This window comes from Bufo gargarizans, chromosome 4, assembly GCF_014858855.1.
Source record: "Bufo gargarizans isolate SCDJY-AF-19 chromosome 4, ASM1485885v1, whole genome shotgun sequence".
NCBI lineage: Eukaryota > Metazoa > Chordata > Amphibia > Anura > Bufonidae > Bufo > Bufo gargarizans.
Genome location: NC_058083.1, coordinates 490,009,133 through 490,030,946, shown reverse-complemented (window position 1 = coordinate 490,030,946; position 21,814 = coordinate 490,009,133). Strand labels below are relative to the sequence as shown.

The 21,814-nt window shown below is 46.7% G+C and overlaps 1 protein-coding gene across 1 annotated transcript in view; it reads left to right on the top strand.

The window, feature by feature from the left end:
• Positions 1–21,814, top strand: part of GTF2A1L (general transcription factor IIA subunit 1 like) — a 75,317-nt gene that overhangs the window by 21,253 nt on the left and 32,250 nt on the right. The window contains exons 4-6 of the mRNA XM_044292487.1: positions 5,345–5,382; positions 8,006–8,099; positions 8,927–9,522. Coding sequence (XP_044148422.1) covers positions 5,345–5,382; positions 8,006–8,099; positions 8,927–9,522 — 728 coding nt within the window. The remainder of the gene's footprint in view (positions 1–5,344; positions 5,383–8,005; positions 8,100–8,926; positions 9,523–21,814) is intronic.

The window sequence follows — 21,814 nt, the reverse complement described above, 5'->3', positions numbered from 1 at the left end:
CATACTAATACAGCGCTGGCCGGGTCTCTAAAGATGGTGCCCACTCCTAAGCGGATCGGTCGCCATAGTCGCAGGGTTTCATACAGCAGACACCCATGGCTCATGTCCGCGACCAGCAATACTGCCGGTCACAGATATTTAACACTTCAGATGCCGAGCGTGTTTGCAGCAGCCCCTGTCATACAGAATGACAGGAGGCTGCTGCACATTATCTCCTATGGAGCCCTTGTCTGTAGTAGGGCTCCATAGTAAAATCAGCATAGACTCCAATGCTAGTGCATTAGAGTCTATGACAATAGCAATCTAATGATTGCTTGGTATAGTTCACCATATAGTTCTAAAATAAAAAAATTATAAAAATTCAAATCACCCCTGTAACTCCCCCCCCCCCCCCATTTATTCCCCTTACAGTAAATTGCGAAATGGGGAAAAAAAACTCAAAATGGCCTATCCACCGTTTTTAGTTGCTTAATTTCCCACGAAAAAAGTATAAAAAGTAATCAAAAAGTCGTACACACACCAGAATGGTATTGAAAAGTACAGATTGCTCCGCAAAAATTAGCCCTCACTCCATACACATAATTACAAAATAAGTTATAGAGGTCAAAATATGACGAAGAAAAAATAAAACATGAAGAAAAACCATAAGGTATCGCCTGATTCGTACTGACCTGTAGAATGAAAGGAGCTGGTCAGTTTTATCGCACATTTAACGTTGTAAACTGGTGAGGTTGGAAAGTACAACTTGTCCCGCTTAAAACAAGCCCTGGAAAATAAAAACGTCATGGCTCTGGGAAGGCAGGAAGTGCAAAATGAAAATGCAAAAACAAAAAACCTTGGGGTTAATGGTTGAATTTTGTGTTGGCCAGTTGATGGGGGTAGCCCCCACAATGGGAAGTGAGCATAGGCCTAGCCAAGGAGTGAGGGAGAGGTCGTGTCCTGGTGTAGTGTGCCATAAAGAAACAACGGTGACCTGGATTTTTTTAAACAATATTTGTAAACTTAATAGACTTTCTGAAAAGTTGATCTGAGTTGCCGAGCCCTTCAGAAGATCCTTCGTTTTTGCCGTGACCCCCTTTCCCCCTCCAGTTTTATAGTAATTTGTTTTCATATAGTTCAATAATTCATCAAAGTAAATTCTGCTATTTATAAAGTTGAAACGCAGAAGTGAAAAAAATAAAATAAAAAATGTGATTATTTATGGGGTTCATGCCAAGTGCAGACAGCAGATAATATGAACAGCTGGGATCCTGCAAGATCAGAGCGATTGAGGGAATAAAAATGAGAGGTTTAAGGGTAAAGTTTGTTAGTATAAATGTAATGAAATTTATGATTTCATCATGTGAAACTTTTTTTTTTTTTTCCTGTTCCACATCATTTAGGTTTTTTCACAATTCATATTACTGATTATTGGTATTCCTTTTGGGCATCTGTCAGCAGTTTTGTACCTATGACACTGGCTGACTTGTTACATGTGCGCCTGGCAGCTGAAGGCATCTGTGTTGGTTCCATGTCCATATGTGCCCACATTGCCGAGAAAAGTGATGTTTTATTATATGCAAGTGAGCCTCTAGGAGCAACGAGGGCGTTGCCGTTACACTTGGAGGCTCTGCTCCCTCTGCACTTTGACAGGTCCAGGCAGGGTATACGTCATCACGTCTGGACCTGTCAATCAAAGTGTAGGGGGAGCAGCAGTTGCAGAGAGAGCAGAGCCTCTTGGTATAATGGTAACGCCCTCGTTGCTCCTAGAGGTGCATTTGCATATATCAAAACTTAATTTTTCTCAGCAATGCGGGCACATATAAACATTGAACCAACACAGATGTCTTCAGCTGCCAAGCTCACATGTAACAGGTCATCCCTTTAACGAGAGAGTATGTGGCCTTAAAGGAAACCTGTCACCAGGATTTTTCACATGGGCTGCTAGATGGCCACTAGCACATCTGCAATACCCAGTCCCCATAGCTCTCTGCGCTTTTATTGTGTTAAAAAACTGTTTTGATCGATATGCAAATGACCTGATGAGTCCTGTAGCCGGAGATGAGTCAAGCGGAAAGGAGCCCAGCACCGCTCCACGTCCTCCGAATCTACCCTTGCTGGCTGACGTCACAGAGCTGTAGCGCCGAAATCTCGCAATGCGCGAGCTAGCGGATGCGCAGTGTCGGCATCATGTTCATTCCCTGTGCTGGCATCAGCACAGGGAACGAACTATGCATGCGCTAGCTCGCGCATCGCGAGATTTCGGCGCTCCAGCTCTGTGACGTCAGCCAGCAAGGAGGAGATTCGGAGGACGCGGGGCGGTGCTGGGCTCCTTTCCGCTTGACTGATCTCCGGATACAGGACTCATCAGGTCATTTGCATATCGATCAAAACTGTTTTTTAACACAATAAAAGCGCAGAGAGCTATGGGTCCTGGGTACTGCAGATGTGCTAGTGGCCATCTAGCAGCCCATGTCCCCAGCTCTATGCGCAAAATCCTGGTGACAGGTTCCCTTTAAAGTTTTTTTCCGACTGATTTGTACTAATGTCCTATTCTCAGGGGTCCAACACCCGAGAACCCCTGCTGATCAGCTGTGTCCTCCTCAGTGCATACCACGCACAATGCCGTTCATTGTATCACAGCTCAGCCCCATTCACTTGAATAGGACTGATCTGCATCTAGGCCGTGTGACCGATGAACTTGGCCTAGTCTGATTGGCGAGGGGGGTAATGATGTCCTATCCTGAGGATAAGTTATTAGTATAAAACGGTCAGAAAACCACTTTAAAGGGAACCTGTCACCGGGATTTTGTGTATAGAGCTGAGGACATGGGTTGCTAGATGGCCGCTAGCAATACCCAGTCCCCATAGCTCTGTGTGCTTTTATTGTATAAGAAAACCGATTTTATACATATGCAAATTAACCTGAGATGTGTCCTGTACGTGAGAGGAGTCAGGGACAGGACTCATATCAGGTTCATTTGCATATGTATCAAATCGTTTTGTTTTACACAAAAAAGCACACAGGGCTATGGGGACTGGGTATTGCGGATGTGCTAGCGGCCATCTAGCAACCCATGTCCTCAGCTCTATACACAAAATCCAGGTGACAGCTTCCCTTTAAGGGTGCTGGCACACAATCTGGTCAGGCAGTGGGATCCACATGTGGATCATCTGTAATGGCTGGGCAGCATCTGTCCATGTTATTTGAAAGAAATGCCATGTACTGTTGTGGCCCAGAAAGCGCTGGCGCAGCCTGGACCGCAATAGCAGCCTAAAATTACTGAAATTTGAGCAAATGAAAGAGAGCCGTGCCAGATATTTTTAAGCGTTTCTAGGATTTTTTTATATTGATGGCCTTTCCTCAGGGTAGGCACCAATATCACTCCGGCAGAGTCTTGGCACCCCGGGCCCCCGCCGATCAACTGTTGCCTTGGAGCTGTGTAGTTCGGGTACCAGAACTGTGTCTATTGTCCAGTGGATACAGCTGGTAACTGCTGCTGCCATTCACTTGAAGGGAACTAGATAACTGATGTGCAGGGTGTTGGACCCCAGCCCATCTAATGTTGTCCTCAGAACAGGCCATCAGTATCAAAATCCTGGACAACTCCTTTAATGTGGTTGTACAGGCTTAGGGCTCATGCACACAAGCGTGATGGCTTATTGCCTGTGCTGCGGACCGCAAATAGAGGTCCGCTATGCATGGGTACCAGACCTGTGCACTCCGTTTGCGGACGCTGACTCATTGACTTGAATGGGTCCACGATCTGCAACCTACAGCCAAAGATAGAACATCTTCTCTCTTTTTTGCAGTGTGGAGGCACGGACCTGAAAGCGAGCGGAAGCGCTTTGTAGTGCTTCTGTGGGCATAGGATCCGTGCCTCCGCTCCCCAAAAGGTAGATGAAGTCCTATCTTGCGGATTGCGGACCCATTCAAGTCGACGGGTCCGCATCCACACCACAGAGTGCGCACAGTCAGTGCCTGTATATTGCGGACCGGCCGCTTACAGTCCGCAGTACGGGCGCTGAGCCAGTACACTCGTGTGCATGAGCCCTTAGAGAAACTTGGCTGTTTTTTTTTTTTTTTTTTTAACTAAAACTGTACCACACCTGTGGTATTGTAGCTTAGCAGGATTCTCTTCAGTAGCTGAGCTGCATTATGCCAGACCCAACCAGTGGAAACGCGTGGCACTGTGTCTGCAAGAAAGCAGCAATGTTTTTCTTATCCCATACACCTGCTTTAAATCTAAGGTCTGTGCCACCCAACGTATGGGCCTCAGCCATAATACCAGACATAGCCCATTGTGGAGGGGTGCTATTTTTTCCAGAAACATCAGTCCTCAATTGTAATGTCATACAACCCCCTTAACTCAAGAGAGTCTAGTCCAAGCAAATGCATGGGTCTGACTGCTCCCATGGTCAGCAAGTGACTGCCTATCCTAGTGACTTGTTTCCCCTTCTGCTTCAGATGTTCTATTGTTGAGGGGGCTCCTTACTAACGCCTCGTTGGCTGGGCTTTGACAGGACGCTCTGTGAAGAACATCATAATACTGTTCTTGTCTGTTCTTGCAGTTGTTTGAAGTTGTTCTAAACTAATTAGCACTTTATAATTCCAACCACAACAAAAATAATTTCCTCTCCAGCACCCATCCCCAATAAAGTCCAATATCTATTGTTATCATATTAAAAACTGCAAATCTACAGAGTCCAAGCAGATGCTTACCAATATCTGGCAAGACTGTTTGTCCTTAGTCGTAGCATGATTGGTGAGGCAACCATACAGTGACTGAAGGGTATCATGCGCAGGTCCTGTTCTAATTAATAGGAGATGGGCCTGGGACTGTTGGGCCTGGGCCTGGGACTGTTGGGCCTGGGCCTGGGACTGTTGGGCCTGGGCCTGGGACTGTTGGGCCTGGGCCTGGGACTGTTGGGCCTGGGCATGGGACTGTTGGGCCTGGGCCTGGGACTGTTGGGCCTGGGCCTGGGACTGTTGGGCCTGGGCCTGGGACTGTTGGGCCTGGGCCTAGGACTGTTGGGCCTGGGACTGTTGGGCCTGGGCCTGTTTTCTTGGTTATGTGCTCTTATGACTTTCTATACAATCACCACCCAATAGATGTTTTTCATGCTTTTTTTTTGGTCAGTTTTTGTAAGAATGAAAGAAAAAAAAAAAAAAGCTTTATCTTATTTTCACCAAAACAGCATTGAAAACCATAGTGTTTTGTTTTTTTTGTTTGTTTTTTCCCCCTGTGGGTGCATTATAACGTATTATGCAAGTGTTGCGTCTGTGATTCGTGGACATACTTATTCATTGCACGTAAAAAAAAAAATCATTAACTTTTCTCTCTTTGTTTTGAAGTTCTTCAAGCTGGAAGAAATATATCACATTTTACAGGAACTGACATGGTAGGTAGATTTGTGCTCATTTGTCAGTTAAATCTCACAACCCTTCAATTGTTTCATTATGCCATGAATTCCTGAGCTATTATTAATCTGTTTAGTGCGGCTTTGGTTGATTTTATTGGCAGTTTCCTCTATTAGAAGGGTATAAGGATGATTTCACATCTGTTAAACCTGCACATGTGAACACAGTCTAATAGTTTTCCAACCACAATACATGAAAGCTTACCTCCAATTACACAGAAAAATGATTATAGCGAATGAGCTTGCACGATAATCCTCTTTAAGCACATCGCTTGGTGGATCCGGCCGCGGTCCGAGCTGTCAGCAGCTCCTGTCTGTGCTAATGAGTCTTCTAGTCTCAGTATCCAGTGGAGGAGCCAGTTCTGTAAAATGTAACGTGATTCTACAGCGCACGCTCGTCTACTGGATACATGAGCCTGCTCTGCAACCTAACACATACAGATTAGCAGCATTTTTTTTCTTTTTTTCCGGCGGCGGCGGCTAACGTGAGGATCCCATGGTGATAAATCCTCCCCGTAAAGGAGAGACTTAGATCCTGATAGCCAGGATAGGGTCGTCAGTATAACATCAGTGGGTATCTAACAACCTGCACCCCCATGGATCAGCTGTTTGGGGCTATCAGCAGTCAGCGCTGTACCCCGTGTACTGGTCGTGCCGGGTACCGCAGCTCAGCTCCCATTGAAGTGAATGGGAGCGGAATTGCAGTAAGCCGCGCCGAAAACTACACAGCAGATGGAGCGTTCTGCTTCCGGCTCTGCCCGCTGTATCATTTCTGGAAGCGGCACGACATTCATTCCTTTTTACAAATGTTTCCTTTTTTCCCGATAACTTTTTAATTTCCTATCGAGAAGTCTATGGGAAACTGCCTGAATTTTTTTTTAAATATATAAAGCGCAGCTGTAGCATGCTACGAATTTTTTTGTGAATATTACCCCCACCCTCCTTCTCCAGCCAGCACTCCCTTTTACGGCTACTTTCACACTCGCGTTAGTTGCAGATCTGTCATGGATCTGCACAAACGCATCCGTTCATAAAGGATCAGTTTGTATTATCTTTAACATTGCCAAAACGGATCCGTCTTGAACACCATTGAAAGTTAATGGGGACCGATCTGTTTTCTATTGTCAGTGAAAACGGATCTTTCCCCATTGACTTACATTATTTGTCAGGACGGATTCGTTTGGCTCAGTTTCGTCAGACGGACACCAAAACGCTGCAGGCAGCCAAACTGATGCGTTCTGAGCGGATCCTTATCCATTCAGAATGCATTAGAGCAAAACTGATCCATTTGGACCGCTTGTGAGAGCCCTGAACGGATCTCACAAATGGAAAGCCAAAACGCCAGTGTGAAAGTAGCCTAAGAAATCCACACTAACCTGCTCCCCATCACACACTTTTGGCTGCTTGGGTTCCACTCTCTCTATCTGTCAACTTCCGCACAAATGGGTCACGCCCACTGCAGCAGCCAGTGACTGGTCTCAGCAGTGGCATGTCCATGAGTGGCACGTCATTTATTTTTTATTTTCCGCAGATACAGCAGGGTAGGGACAAGCCCTTTAAAAAAAAAGAACTACAAAAATGCAGTGTTTGTGGGGTGTTTTGCAAGTTCCCATTGGCCAGCATGTAACATCTGGCCGCAGTGTTTTTTTTACACCCAAAAAGTGGTGTTTTAAAAAATAAATAAATTAATCCTTATGCTATACTGGTTGCAGTTGTGGAGCCTCCATTGTTTTCCATGCTATGCCGTGCGATTGACAGCTGCTGCCATGCCACACTCCTGCGGATGTGTCTGTGCTGATGACAGGTTCACAGGGGTTTCCAATCATTCACATTGTAAATTACGGTCTGGCCATGCAAGGGTAAAAACCACTCTATGGACTGGCGTCTCTGTGTGGCACCGCATCGCCGAGCTGACAGGACTAATCCTGCTGGGTTCTCACTTGTCAGCACAGAGCAATAGAGATTTAAAGCTTTTATTGTGAAAACCCTCTTTGGATAAAGTGTGAAATGACATCGCTTTAGCGGTATATCAGTAGGTGATTGATACAAGCATGGCGGAGAGGTCCTGCGGTACGCGCTCCTTCTCTGTCGGCATCTGGACTGTGCTCTGTAAACCAGTTTGTGCTCAAAGAAGATTTCACCCTAATGCCAAAAAAGCACCTGTAAATCTAAATCTCATTGTTAGCGCTTTCAAATCCAAGTAGTTATGGAGCAGCAGAGGGACCAGCGGTGTGTGATGAATGCCTTGAGAAAACCGGCATACGTGTCAATCCTGCCATAGACCACATTCACCAACAGAGGCCACAGTACTACTGCTTTGGCCCACCCCAAAAAAATATAGGCAGGGTAGGGACAAGCCCTTGTTCATATGTGAAAGTAGCCTCAATTTGAGAAGTGCCGCTCTAGCATGCAATGTCTGCCACCACAGGGGTATCCATAGACCCCCTTGACATGTGGTAGCCAAATTCAGCATCTGCCTAATACAAGTCTAGTGCAAGACTGCTATAAAGTTCATGAATATTGTGATTTCTGATCTATGTATCCTCATTGCAGCCACATTAACCTTAATGCTATATTGCAATACATTTTTTTTATTTTTTTTTAGAGCTCCACTCGATCGAGCGGTACCTTTACCCTGCCACCTGGCATCACGTATCCTATTCACTTGCCAGCTGGAATGACTGTCCAGACAGCATCAGGTAAGTTGGGAGTGGTAGCCCATTGCAAAGGGTGAAATAAATCCTGGGCAATATCAATGGGCATGCGAGGGATGTAAAATCCACACCGTTTGCCAAGTTATATGGAGAAATTTCTGCAGTGGGTGGATGAGATTTTTTAAGAATCTCATCCACTTTGCTGCCCCAGTAAATGCCATGGATTTTCTGCATACACATCGGTGACAGCAAATCTGCAGAGGACTCGCCAGAGGGGGCATTCTCTTAAAAGGGCTTGTGCCAAGTTTTGAAGTTATCTGCTATAAACAGGATAGCCGCAGGGATGGCCAACCTGTGGCTCTCCAGGTGCTGTAAAACTACAACTCCCACCATGTCCTGCTGTAGGCAAATAGTTGAAGGCTGTCTGGGCATGCTGGGAGTTGTAGTTTTGCAATAGATGGAGAGCCGCAGGTTGGCCAGCCCTGTGATAGGGGATAACTATCTGATCGGTGGGGGTCTGGCCAGTTAGACCCCACCGATCCTGAGAACTGATGGAACGGAAGGTCAAGCATGTTCCCTGCCACTCCTTTCATCCACTATGGAAACAAAAGACATAGCCGAGCGCTGCACTTGCTATCACCAGCAGTCTCCTAGAGAATGGATGGGGGGTATCCCCGACCTGCCGCTCCATCAGATCAGCGGAACAGCCCCACCGCCTTTCTCTGAATTGGTTGGACGCCTATCAATCAGTTAGTTATTCCCTATGCTATAGATAGGGGATAACTTCAAATCTTGGAACAACCCCTTTAATGTAAGATGCGTAACTAGTGTAGGCGTAAAACATGATGTCTATCACTTTTTATTTTCCGTAGGACAACTTTACAAAGTGACCGTGCCAGTGATGGTGACTCAGGCCCCCGGGGCCCCCAGGATTCTGCAGCAGCCAGTTCAGCAGTACTTCCAGCATATACCGATATCTCAACCGCCCCAACCAGCCCCAAGCAGCCAGTGTGGTGGAAGTGTCCAAGTAGGGCAAAAGTGGCAGCCGCAGGCGCCTCAGGTCACCAGGCCTTACGAAGCTGTAAACGTATGTGAGACGGAGAGCCCACTGGATGGTAATTTGGGGAATGCTAACGGAGAGTCATTTATTCAGGAGTCTGATTTGCAGAACCAGCCACTTGCAAGTAATGTGCTTAATCAGCCATTGAATGGTTTAGAACAAAATAATTTTAATGATCTGCCACCACCACTGTTTAGTCCCGGGCAGACGGAATTAACCTTGGCTGATAACTCTGAATCTCTGAATAACTTAAACATGGCTCAGACGGTTCAAGGACAACCCGACTGCTCGAGCCTATTGAAATCGCCGCTTGCCGATAGCGTGGTTGACCTGCTATTGCTGAACGATGACGAAGATGAGAATGAAAATCTACCGCTGAACAACAATGATGTAAATATTCTAGATACGGTGAGTAGCATATATGAGGCTGTAGCCCCTTAATGGTTCCTATAAGTGGCTTGTACCACTGCCATTTGGTTCACAATATACAGTACATGCCTGCTGGGAGCCAATGTGCATTTACTTATGCACGGCTGCATGTCTGTAAGGCCTCTTTCAGACGAGCGTGTCCTGTGCAGAAGTCGCGCTCCATGTGTGAGCGCGATTTCCCGTTGTGGATGCTGCTGGTTTTGCAGGAGCCACAGAATTGTACTGATTTATAATGCTGTGTGTCTCTGCATGACCTTACTTCTACAGAATTAGGGCTCATTCAGACGGCCGTATGCTATCCGTTTTTTTTTGCGGATTAGATGCTGACCCATTCACTTCTGTGGGGTCCTTTTCTATTCCACAGTTCCGCAAAACAAATGAAACCTGATCCTATACTTGTCTGTGACAATCAGGAAATGGCCCTATTGAAGTATATGGGATCCGCAAAAAAAGTGATAGCATTCAGTATTTTTTGCGGACAGCATACGGCTGTCTGAATGAGCCCTTATACTGACAGCATTATGTCAGAGGCACACAGCATTATGTCAGTATAATTCAGTAGATGCAAGGTCATGCAGAGACACACAGCATTATAAATCATTATAACGCCATGCGCTCCATGAAGAGAAATCACGCTCGCACACGGAGCGCGATTACCGCACAGGACACGCTCGTCTGAAAGAGGCCTAAGAGCATGCTGTGTACTTAGAGATGAGTGAACACACTGGTGTGACTGTATGCAGGTGTCAAAAAAGTCTCTACCTGCGGTGGCATCAGTCGCTCTCCTCTAGAGAAGCTTTCAAGCTAATTTTCCTATTTTAGGCAACCTTCACATCTGCCGCAACGATTCCGGCAGAAAGCAGCCTGCCGGAATTCTTCAGGTCTGGCACTGCTGGATGCAACCGGAATGCCCGCCGGTAGTGGGGTCAGGCGAAGATCCAGCAAAAATTCCAAGAAACGGCCAGACACAAACCACTGTATTCTGCGGTTTGTGTCCGGCTGATTCCCGGAACGTGATCACAGTGCGCAGATGTGAAGGTAGCCATATACAGGATTTTTTGGACTGCGATTGGGTAATAGTCTGTATTGAGCCACCATTTATTTTAGAAGATGCTACAAACTCCATGTCTATGTTGGCCACCATGCTTGGGTTTCTAGACATTTAAGACTTCTCTTTAGCAAGACTGTAAAAATCCAGGAAACCCTAAAAGTCTGGTGAAAACACCAGTGTGAACACCGCTGTAATGTTCTTCATTCATGGTACAGCATCCCACAAAATATGTAAATTCCACTTTACATTTATTAAAGAGGTATTAAGAATTTTAGCCAATTATTATGACTTTGTATAATGAAAAGTTGTAGAATTTCCATTATTCTTTCCAGGGCTGTGGAGTCGGTAGATAAATACTCAGACTCCGACGTTTTTGGTACTTCCGACTCCTCTGTATTTAATATGCAAATTAGGGATCGACCGATATTGATTTTTTAGGGCCGATTACCGATACCGATAATTTGTGAACTTTCAGGCCGATAGCCGATAATTTATACCGATATTCTGGGAATTTTCATTTTTGAAAAAAAAATTAAAATTCCCACAAATCTGCTGAAAATTAATGTTTATTGTTAATGTGTATTTTTTTTTTTTTTTGTAAATCTTTCTTTTTCATTTATATTTAATATTTTGGTGTTTTTATTTTTATTACTTTCTTTTTTTTTTAAACTAACTTTTAGCCCCCTTAGGGACTAGAACCCTTGTCCTATTCACCCTGATAGAGATCTATCAGGGTGAATAGGAGCTCACACTGTCCCTGCTGCTCTGTGCTTTGTGCACACAGCAGCATGGAGCTTATCATGACAGCCAGGGCTTCAATAGCGTCCTGGCTGCCATGGTAACCGATCGGAGCCCCAGCATTACACTGCTGGGGCTCCGATCGGAGGAGCAGGGGAGAGGGGATCCTGTGGGGGGGCGCACTGCGACTGAGGTGGGGGGGAGGGGGGGGGGCGCACCACTGCTTAATACTGGGGGGGAGGGGGGGCGCACTGCGCCACCAATGTCTGATACTGGGGGGCTTGGGGGGGGCGCACTGCGCCACCAATGAAGCTTAATCTCTAATTTATTCATATACAGGAGGCGGGAGCTGGCTGCAGGATCACATAGCCGGCTCCCGACTTCTATGAGCAGTAGCTGCGATCCGCGGCACCTGAGGAGTTAACTACCGCAGATCGCAGCTACAGCTCATAGAGGCCGGGAGCCGGCTATGTGATCCTGCAGCTCCCGCCTCCTGTATATGAATGAATGTGAGATTAAGCTTCATTGGTGGCGCAGTGGCCATAGCTCCTCCCCTCCTCTTGTCCCCTGTCCTCCCATTGGCTGGAGCGGCAGCAGCAGCACAGGGGGAGGAGACACTGCTTCCTTCTCCCCTGTGCTGCTGCTGAGGGAACACGGAGAGCGCTGTCAGCAGCGCGATCTGTGTTCCCAGGACGTTATCGGAATATCGGCAAAATAAATGCCGATACCGATAACGTTCAAAATCCTGAATATCGGCCGATAATATCGGTAAATCCGATAATCGGTCGATCCCTAATGCAAATGTATTTTATACATTCCTTGAAGGAAGAAAGGCAACATACATGTCATTACCACAGAACTACTGGCCAGGAAGCTGCTGCCTTCTCCGTTGTGTGCTGATCTTCTGCTGAAGATCGGGCAGTGGGGGGATCCAGGAAGGGGCATTTATTGTAAAACATGATTTCCCTAGTAGAATCCCATAGTCATGTTTAAAGTTTAAGCGAACAATCGAGTTTACAAGTTTTTATAGCCTTAGCTGAATGACAGCAGTTTTTCAAATGGTTTACAGCTTCAGTCTTGAGCTACTGACTATCCTTTCCCTTCACTTATACAAGTGTCTAGTCCTGCAAAAAACATATTTACTTAATCAGTTATCAGTGAGAGGCTAGGCTAACCATGGGCGTTGCGTTCCCTGTAACAGCGGAAAACACAACACAATGGAAAGTATAAGTATTACCGTTACTTAACTGTGCGTTGCGTGCCATATAGTGAAGCATATGAAAAGCCTGCTTCTTCATGGTCACGTGTTCGTTTTGCTTTGGCCTTTATTCTTACAGTAGAGAAGTACCATATTTTTCGCAAAAGTGGGTGAAAAACACCAGTGCGTCTTATGGGGCGAAGGCTGCGACCGTCCGGTGATTAGGCTGAGAGGGAGGAGGGGCTGGGGGCCGGCATCTGTTTCTGTAATGGCAGCGGGGCCCGCAGCAGTCACTGTATTCTACTACACCGGGCCCCGCTCACTGTAGTATACGGTAATCATATCTAACTTGTGGGTATTGTTAAAGTATTCCAATCATCTTAAATCTAGCGCTGTACTATTTACTACTAACTTCTTGGCAGTCAGGAGGCCGGGTGGGCGCTCGTAGCGTAGCTCACTACGTAACGCGCCTGCTCCGCCCACTTTATGAATGAAGCAGGCACCGGGTCCCGCTGCCATTACAGAAACAGATGCTGGCCCCCATTCACTACACAGGGACACTGTTATGGGGGGGGGGGGGGGGATCTGTGGACAGGGCCGGTGCAACCATATAGGCGAACTAGGCATTCGCCTAGAGCGCCGGCCTGCTGGGCTCCACCTGACTGGGGCTGCAGCCCTGGGCGAGCGGCTCTTGAGCCGCCCCCAGCGCCGTTACAGGGGGGCCAGGAGGTGGAGGTCCTTCTTAAATATGGCAGAGAAGGCATCTGCTTACCCTGATGGCAGGTGCCTGCTCTGCCAGTAAATTACCGGAGGAGGCGGGCGGCAAGGGAGGCTGTTCTAGCAGCTCCCCACTCTTCCCTCGTGCGGCCCCTGTGATGCCGGAATCTGACGTCATTCCGTCCCCCGCATACTAAACGGCGCGCGGAGGACAGAGGAGCTGCACCACACTGGACCCCAGGGAGGTGAGTGTTTAAGTGTTTGACTGAGTGAGTGTCTGCCTGTGTATTTATGTCAGTGAGTGTATGTATGTCTGTCTTTCTGTCAGTAAATGTATGTGTCTGTCATTAAGTGTCTGTGTGTGTATATGTTAGTGAGTGTGTGTCTGTCAGTGAGTTTCTGTGTACGTCATTCAGTGAGTGTCTGTCTGTCAGTGTGTGTGTGTGTATGTGTCTGTTTGTGAGTGAGTGACATGAGTGAGCGGCAAAATGGATCTTTGCCTAGGGCGGCAAAAACCTTGCACCGGCCCGGTCTGTGGATGACACATAAGATAAGATGCTGTATAAGTGCCATCCGCAGGCGCCCCCGTGACAGTGCCATCCGCAGGCGCCCCCGTGACAGTGCCATCCGCAGGCGCCCCCGTGACAGTGCCATCCGCAGGCGCCCCCGTGACAATGCCATCCGCACTTTTTTTTTCCAATTTAAATCTAGTAGGAGTCGGTTCATTTGTTTTCGACTCCAGGTACCCAAAATTGCCTCCGACTCCACAGCCCTGATTCTTTCATTGTCCATCCCTCGGAACGGCATAAAGTCTGCCCTGAATCTGATGGACGGGTGTGCTTGGTTCATTACAAGTAATAATTTGAGCACCTATGTGATCATCACATGACCTGGGCAGATTTGAACCCGCACCTTGATGTAATAGCTCTTGGATTTTAGGTGGTTGAGACACCTTGACGTAGTAGTACATCCAGGTGATCACATGGGCATTGGTGCTGGGCCTGCTTGATCACCAGCAGGAAGACTGCTGTTATACACTCCAGCAACCACTGTGATTGGAGTGAACGCCAATCTTGGCAGTTAACCCTCTCAGTGCCTCTGTGAAGTCTGATTGCAGCACTGAACAAGAAGGGTGGGGGGGAATATATGATGGCCGGGTCTTGCATCACTATGTGTACAGCCTGGGATCGGATAAAGGTCTCCACGATTGTGCCTTGTAAAAGCCTCTTAGGCGAAATCAATAATATGCCCTAAGAGGTCACTGGGTATAGTTCTGTGGGCAGGCACAACATGCTGCCATATTAGTGAAAAGCTAACTTGTATGACAACAATTGGGTATTGTAAAAAAAGACACTAAATTTATTGATGAATACATTGGTTTATTATTTATTATTAAAGCGCCATTCATTCCATAGCACTAAGCAGGAACAAGATGAGTTACAAACTGGTACAGAAGGAGATGGGGCCCTGCCCGTGAGGGCTTACAATCTACATGGTATGCGAGAAGGACACAGTAGGAGAGGGTGAAGTTGGTCATGGCGGTATAGAGGCAGCAGGGTCACTGGTTGTAGGCTTGTCTGAAGAGGTGGGTTTTTAGGTTTCTTTTGAAGGATTCCACTGTAGGTGAGAGTCTGACATGTTGGGGTAGCGAGTTCCAGAGTATGGGGGATGCACGGGAGAAATCCTGGAGGAGATTGTGGGAAGAGGTGATAAGAGGAGAGGAGAAAAGGAGGTCTTGTGAGGATCAGAGAGTGCATGTGTATTGGGAAAGTAGCTCAGAGATGTAGGGAGGGGACAGGTTGTGGACGGCCTTGTATGTATTTGTTAGTATTTTTAACTGAATTCGCTGGCCAATGGGGAACCAATGAAGGGAGGGGCAGAGGAGTAACAGGGTGAGTGGTGGATTAGACCTCATGCACACGACCGTTCCGTTTTTTTGCGGTCTGCAAACTGCGGATCCACAAAAAACAAAAGCCGCCGTGTGCCTTCCCCAATGTAAAAATGCCTATTCTTGTCCCCATAACGGACAAGAATAGGACAGGTTATATTTTTTTTGCGGGGCCACGGAACGGAGCAACGGATGCGGGCAGCACACGGAGTGCTGTCCGCATTTTTTGCGGCCCCATTGAAGTGAATAGGTCCGCACCCGAGCCGCAAAAACTGTGGCTCAGATGTAGACCAGAACAATGGTCGTGTGCATGAGGCCTTAGTCGGGCAGCAGAGTTGAGGATAGATTGGAGGGGTGAGAGAATACTAGATGGGAGGCCACAGAGGAGGATGTTGCAGTAGTCTAGGTGGGAGATGATGAGGGCATGTACAAGCAATTTCGCAGACTCAGTTGAGGAAAGCGCGGATGCAGGAGATGTTTTTGAGTTGGATGCAGCAGGTGGTGGAAAGGGCTTGAATGTGCGGTCTGAACGAGAGGGCAGAATCCAAGGTCACTCCAAGGCAGCTGATTTGGTTGACCGGGGAGAGTGTGCAGCCATTGATCATGATAGATAGGTCTGTTGAGGGGGGTTGAGCAAGATGGGGGAAAGATGATAAATTTAGTTTTATCCATGTTAAGTTTTAGAAAGCGAGAGGAGAAGGAGGATATGGAAGATAGGCATTGTGGGATTCTGGATAGTAAGGTGGTGATGTCTGGACCAGAGAGGTAGATTTGTGTGTCGTCAGCATAGGAGTGATACTGAAAGCCATGGGACTCTGAGATGTCCCAGGCCGAGGCTGTAGATAGAGAAGAGCAGGGGTCCTAGGACAGAGCCTTGTGGGACACCAACAGAGAGGGAATGAGACGAGGAGGTGGTGTTAGAGTGGGAGACGTGAAACGTCTGCTCTGTGAGGTATTATGTGATCCAGGAGAGGGCCAGTTCTGTGTTGCCAAGAGATGAGAGAGTTTGTAACAGAAGGGAGTGGTCCACAGTGTCAAGGAGGAGAAGGACAGAGTAATGTTTTTTGGTTTTGGCTGTTAGTAGGTCATTGGTGGCTTCAGTTGAGTGGTGGGGTCAGAAGCCAGATTGTAGCCGGTCAAAGAGGGAGCAGGAGGAGACATGAGGACAGTTCAGAATGGACATGTTGCTCAAGTAGCTTTGAGGCATATGGAAGAAGTTCTGAATATATATATAAATTAATTTTTTTTGCAAAGTGCATGCATACTAAAATAAGCTCCTCATATTTGGTATATAGAATTATTGCAGGTCAGTGATGATCTCCCCCATCCCCCCCCCCCCCCCCAAAGGTAAATGGACAAAAATCAAACGCTAATATTGACGTATCCAAAAACTATACCTTATCCTGCCCAAAAAACAGGACCTATTGCTGCATTGAGGTGAAAAGAAGAAAATTAGAACAATTAGCCCAGGAATGGCGAGACAAAAAAATCCAAAAATGTTGGCCCAGATTTACTAATCCTACAGATGGCGTACGCTTAGACCGGCCGTCTAGACCTGCAGCAGATTTAGCAGTGGGGTCAGGCTGGATGATGCGGGTGCAGCAGGGATAGATGCTTTTCTCTGACTCTGCACCAACAATTGGTGACAGATTTTTACTCCAGGATTGTGGCCAAATTTTGGTGCAGAATGGCGCAGCTCAAGCCCCTTTTCTCTGAAGCTCCGCCACTTCCACTAAGCCTCAGCCCCTTGTCGACCACGTCAGCAAAAAGTGTAGAATCCCTAGACGCACCAGTTTGTGCCACTTTTTAGACTGATTTTTGGCGTCAGTGATTGGCTGCAGCTGTCGCATGTATACCTTCACGTCACTACTGGTGGGAACAAACGGTGGGAGAAGGACCAGCAGTGCAGGAAAATGAGGTATGTCTGTAATCATTTTGTATTTTATAGCATTGGGAGAGGGGGGACAAATTTTTTATTATATCTGACAACCCCTTCAAGGTTCCTTTTTGGGTGACAGCCAGCGGAGGTTTTGAAAACTTTGGGGAACTGATACAGAAAGTGTATTGAGATTCTATAAGGAAGAGAAGGCTTTAATATGCTGAAGCCATAATTCTCCTTGTGTGACTAGTAATGGAGCTTGTGTTTTGTTCGGCAGTCATCGCGACCGTGTGGTTATTTTAGACGGCGTGTCGCTCCTCTAATAAATATGTAACACAACATCTAAAATCCTCCTTTTGCAGCTCCTCTGTGATAATTGTTCACCGATTCGGAGCGCTGTTTTATTCACCTTTTCTCTGCACATTGTAGAGATCATACATTACTTACCAATACGCATTAGACCGCCCTTTTGGCGTTAGTTATGTTGTTGCTACTTTTGGGCTCCTTACATATTTATTTGAGGCTTTTTCTTTATGTAGCATCTGTTCTTAAAGGAAATGTGTCACCCAGAAAATGTATCTGCCAGTTAAAACCAGATGGCGGCACGTCTCCTTTTCTAATGTGTTTTCATTTTCTGATTACAGATTTCTTTATTCTGTTTCCTGAACATGATGATGGGGGCGGCCATCTTGCCTGAGCTGCTCTTAACAGCATTTAGAGAGCATTAAGAAAATTGCTTTACGGCAATGGTCAGGAGGGGAGGAGATAAGCTGTGATATCACTTGGTGTGAATGATGGATCCTGTCTTATCTATACACAGAGGTGATATCATTACAGGCAGGATTAGAGAATGACAGATGAGCAGATAACTGCAACAAAGTGATCTGTGCAGACCAAAAAGTGGCACCTAGACATAGTGGCCAGTGAGAAAAAACTGCAGGAGTTTTGTTTTAATCTACAGTAGATATTAACTGAGAAGTAATACACTGCAAACCGGCTGATTTTTAAACCCTGTATCTTAAAAACGGCTGAAAATGTTTAAAAAAAGACCTGTTTAAAAAAAATTGTGTAAAATGCAATTCTAAAATAAAAATTGCCTAAGGCCCCTTTCACACGGGCGAGTATTCCGCGCGGATTAAACGCATTGCACCCGCACTAAATACCGACCCATTCATTTCTATGGGGCTGTTCACATGAGCGGTGATTTTCACGCATCACTTATGCGTTGCGTGAAAATCGCAGCATGCTCCTCTTTGTGCGTTGCGGTGCGATAATCCACGCAACGCAGGCCCCATAGAAGTGAATAAGGTTGCGTGAAAATCGCAAGCAAGTGCGGATGCGGTGCGATTTTCACACACGGTTGCTAGGAGACTATCGGGATGGAGACCCGATCATTATTATTTTCCCTTATAACATGGTTATAAGGGGAAATAATAGCATTCTGAATACAGAATGCATAGTAAAATTGCGCTGGAAGGGTTAAGCTCCTTCACACTTGCTCGCGTAGCCCGGCATCTCCTGTGTTCATCTGAGCTTTGTGCAGTAACAAGGACCTTTGGTGACGTCACAGTCATCACATGATCCATCACCATGGTAAAAGATCATGTGACGTACCATGTGATGACCGGAGCATGCGCGCAAGTGTGAAGGAGCTTCATCTGCCATCTTGAAAGTGGTACAGATACTTTCATATGGAAAACAGCGCAGACACTAAGGCTACTTTCACACTAGCGTTCGGGGCTCCGCTTGTGAGTTCCGTTTGAAGGGGCTCACAAGCGGCCCCGAACGGATCCGTCCAGCCCTAATGCATTCTGAGTGGATGCGGATCCGCTCAGAATGCATCAGTCTGGCAGCGTTTGGCCTCCGCTCCGCTCAGCAGGCGGACACCTGAATGCTGCTTGCAGCGTTCGGGTGTCCGCCTGGCCGTGCGGAGGCAAACGGATCCGTCCAGACTTACAATGTAAGTCAATGGGGACGGATCCGTTTGAAGTTGACACAGTATGGCTCAATTTTCAAATGGATCCGTCCCCCATTGACTTTCAATGTAAAGTCAAAACGGATCCGTTTTTTTTTTTTTTTTTTTTTTGTTCATGGTAATGCAAACGGATCCGTTCTGAACGGATCTAAGCGTTTGCATTATAGGTGCGAATCCGTCTGTGCAGATACCAGACGGATCCGCACCTAAACGCAGGTGTGAAAGTAGCCTAAATCGCATCGACGATGCGATATAGTGTATTATCCTCACATATGACAGCGAGAGTATGCGCAAAGTGAAAGAAAGGGAAAAAAACACTTAGTCAGCCATCATAGAAAAGAAAAATAAGGAATAAAAAATGCCTCACTAGTGTGTGTGCGCATAGCCTAGTGTTAGACAAGACAGCGCAACGCGGAAATAATGCCGCGTACCTTATCGTGTACCCATGAGGGGTTGGACTATATATACCCCACTTTTGCACTGTGTTCATTGCTTGAAAAAGGCTCTTGTATGAGCTGAAACGTTGCCTTCCACATGGGTGAATAAACGCCACTATCTTTTACTTGGAGTGCTCTCCGTTTTTCATCTTTATCAAGACGGGTTAAGCTGCTACATCCCTGGACCTAGCACCCTCCTTGTGTTTCTCCAGTGCCGCCATTATTTTTATATATATATATATATATATATATATATATATATATATATATATAATTTTGATCTGCATTTGAAAACCTGTAACTTTATTATTTATTTTTTTCTGTCGACATAGCCATGTCATTTTTTGCGGGACAAGTTTTATTTTTTTAACGGCACAGTTTTGGGGTACACATGATCAGCTGTATAACATTTTTATTTATTTTTTGGTAACAGATTTGGGAAGGCTTATTTTTCCAAACACCCCCACAGCGGCACGACAGGAGGATACCCCGCCTCCCCAGGGACAGGAAACAACGTGGGGATCTTTAAATACTCCCCTCCCCTTACCTGCTCCAGTTGTTTCCTGTCCCTCTGGGAGCAAGACGTGGAGTTCGTTTCGCTGGTGGGATTTCTTTCGCCCATCAGCGGGATCGCCGGCAGGTCGTTAGGGGAGCAGGATCGCGGGACGGCGGTGCGGTTCTCCCTGTCTCCCAGGCACAAGTCCTCCGGTGGAGGCAGCCCCGGGCAGCGCTTCCTCGCTGATATCGCGAGAAGGAAGCCACAGGATCGCGGGTCACGTGAGCGTGAGCTCACAAGCGCGGGAGTTAGACGTCACTTCCCTGCACAGATTTCAAAAAAACGGCGGGAATCGGCGGTGTCCTAAGAACAGCCTGCAGCATGTCGGCATCAGGAGAGGACGCAATGCGCAGACCCTCGGATCCTTCCAAGACCGGCAGCCCGGTAAGCTACCCTCCTCTGGAGGGAAATGATGATTGTATATTGCCTGTGATTCACTGTGGGGTTTAGGTTTTCTGACCTGCACTGGATAAGGGACTGTACCTCTCCCTTTCTACAGACTAGGCAGCCCCCCTTTTTTTATTAAACAAATTTTCTGACTTATATCTAATATAGGTCAGGGAAATTCAGAAATCTGAGGCCCAGCGTGTCAAAAAGTGTTCCATTTGCAAAAAGGCCCTACCGTCAGGGTATAAAAAAGCCCTTTGTACCAAGTGTTTGGAAAAGATTGTGGCAGAAGAGTCTCCTTCCTTATTGGATAATATTAGAAATATTATTAAGGATGAAGTAAGCAGCGCTGTGGATCAAAGACTAGCTGCTACGTCCCAGAAGCCTTCTACTTCTATGGCTGAGATGCCTGCGACTTTAGAGGCGGAATATCAGGAAGTGGATCTTGATGAAGGGGAACTCTGAGTCTGAACCTCTTTCCTCTGAAGATGAGTCCGGGAAGCCTCTTTGTTCCATTGAGGAGACCGAAGTATTATTAAAGACCATTAGGGCAACTCTAAACCTAGAGGAGTCTAAACAGTCCAAAACCATACAAGATTTAATGTTTAAGGGCTTAGGAGAAAAAAGGAAGAGGGTGTTCCCCCTCCACTCTAATATTACAAAGTTAATTAATAAGGAGTGGACCGATGTGGAAAAGAGACCAAGCGTATCTAGGGTCCTAAAAAGAAAATATCCCTTTGCTGAGGAAGATACGTCCTCTTGGGACAAATGTCCTAAGGTGGATGCCCCAGTAGCAAAGATTACAAAAAAGTCAGCCTTACCCTTTGAGGATTTAGGTCTCTTAAAAGACCCAATGGATAAGAGAAGTGAGGCCCTACTAAAAAAATCTTGGGAGGCTTCCATGTCCATCCTTAGACCTAGCGTAGCCGCAACGTATACAGCCAGGTCCATGTCTATCTGGTTAAACCAGCTGGAGGAGCACCTAGTATCAGGAACCCCTAGAGAGGATATTTTAGCTTCTCTTCCAGTTCTTAAACAGGCGGCAATATTTTTGGCCGATGCTTCGGTCGACTCTATTAAGTTAGCAGCCAGGTCAGCGGCCCTCTCAAACGCTACCAGAAGGGCAGTATGGCTTAGGTCCTGGTCAGGTGATGCGGCATCCAAAAACAAACTCTGCGGCATCCCCTGCGAAGGTGATAGGGTGTTCGGATCAGTACTGGACGACATCCTTGATAAAGCCACAGACAGAAAGAAGGGGTTTCCTTCGGAACAAAAGAATTTTCGTCAGAGACGTTTTTTTCCCACATCTAGGGGCAGACAGGACCAAAAGAGAAGGGATTTTTCCCCCCGGTGGCGTTCGGGAAGAGGAAGAGGTCGAGGGTTTTTATTCAACCCCTCTGACTCCTCCCAAAGGTCATCAAAGCAATGACGCCAGATGCAGGGTA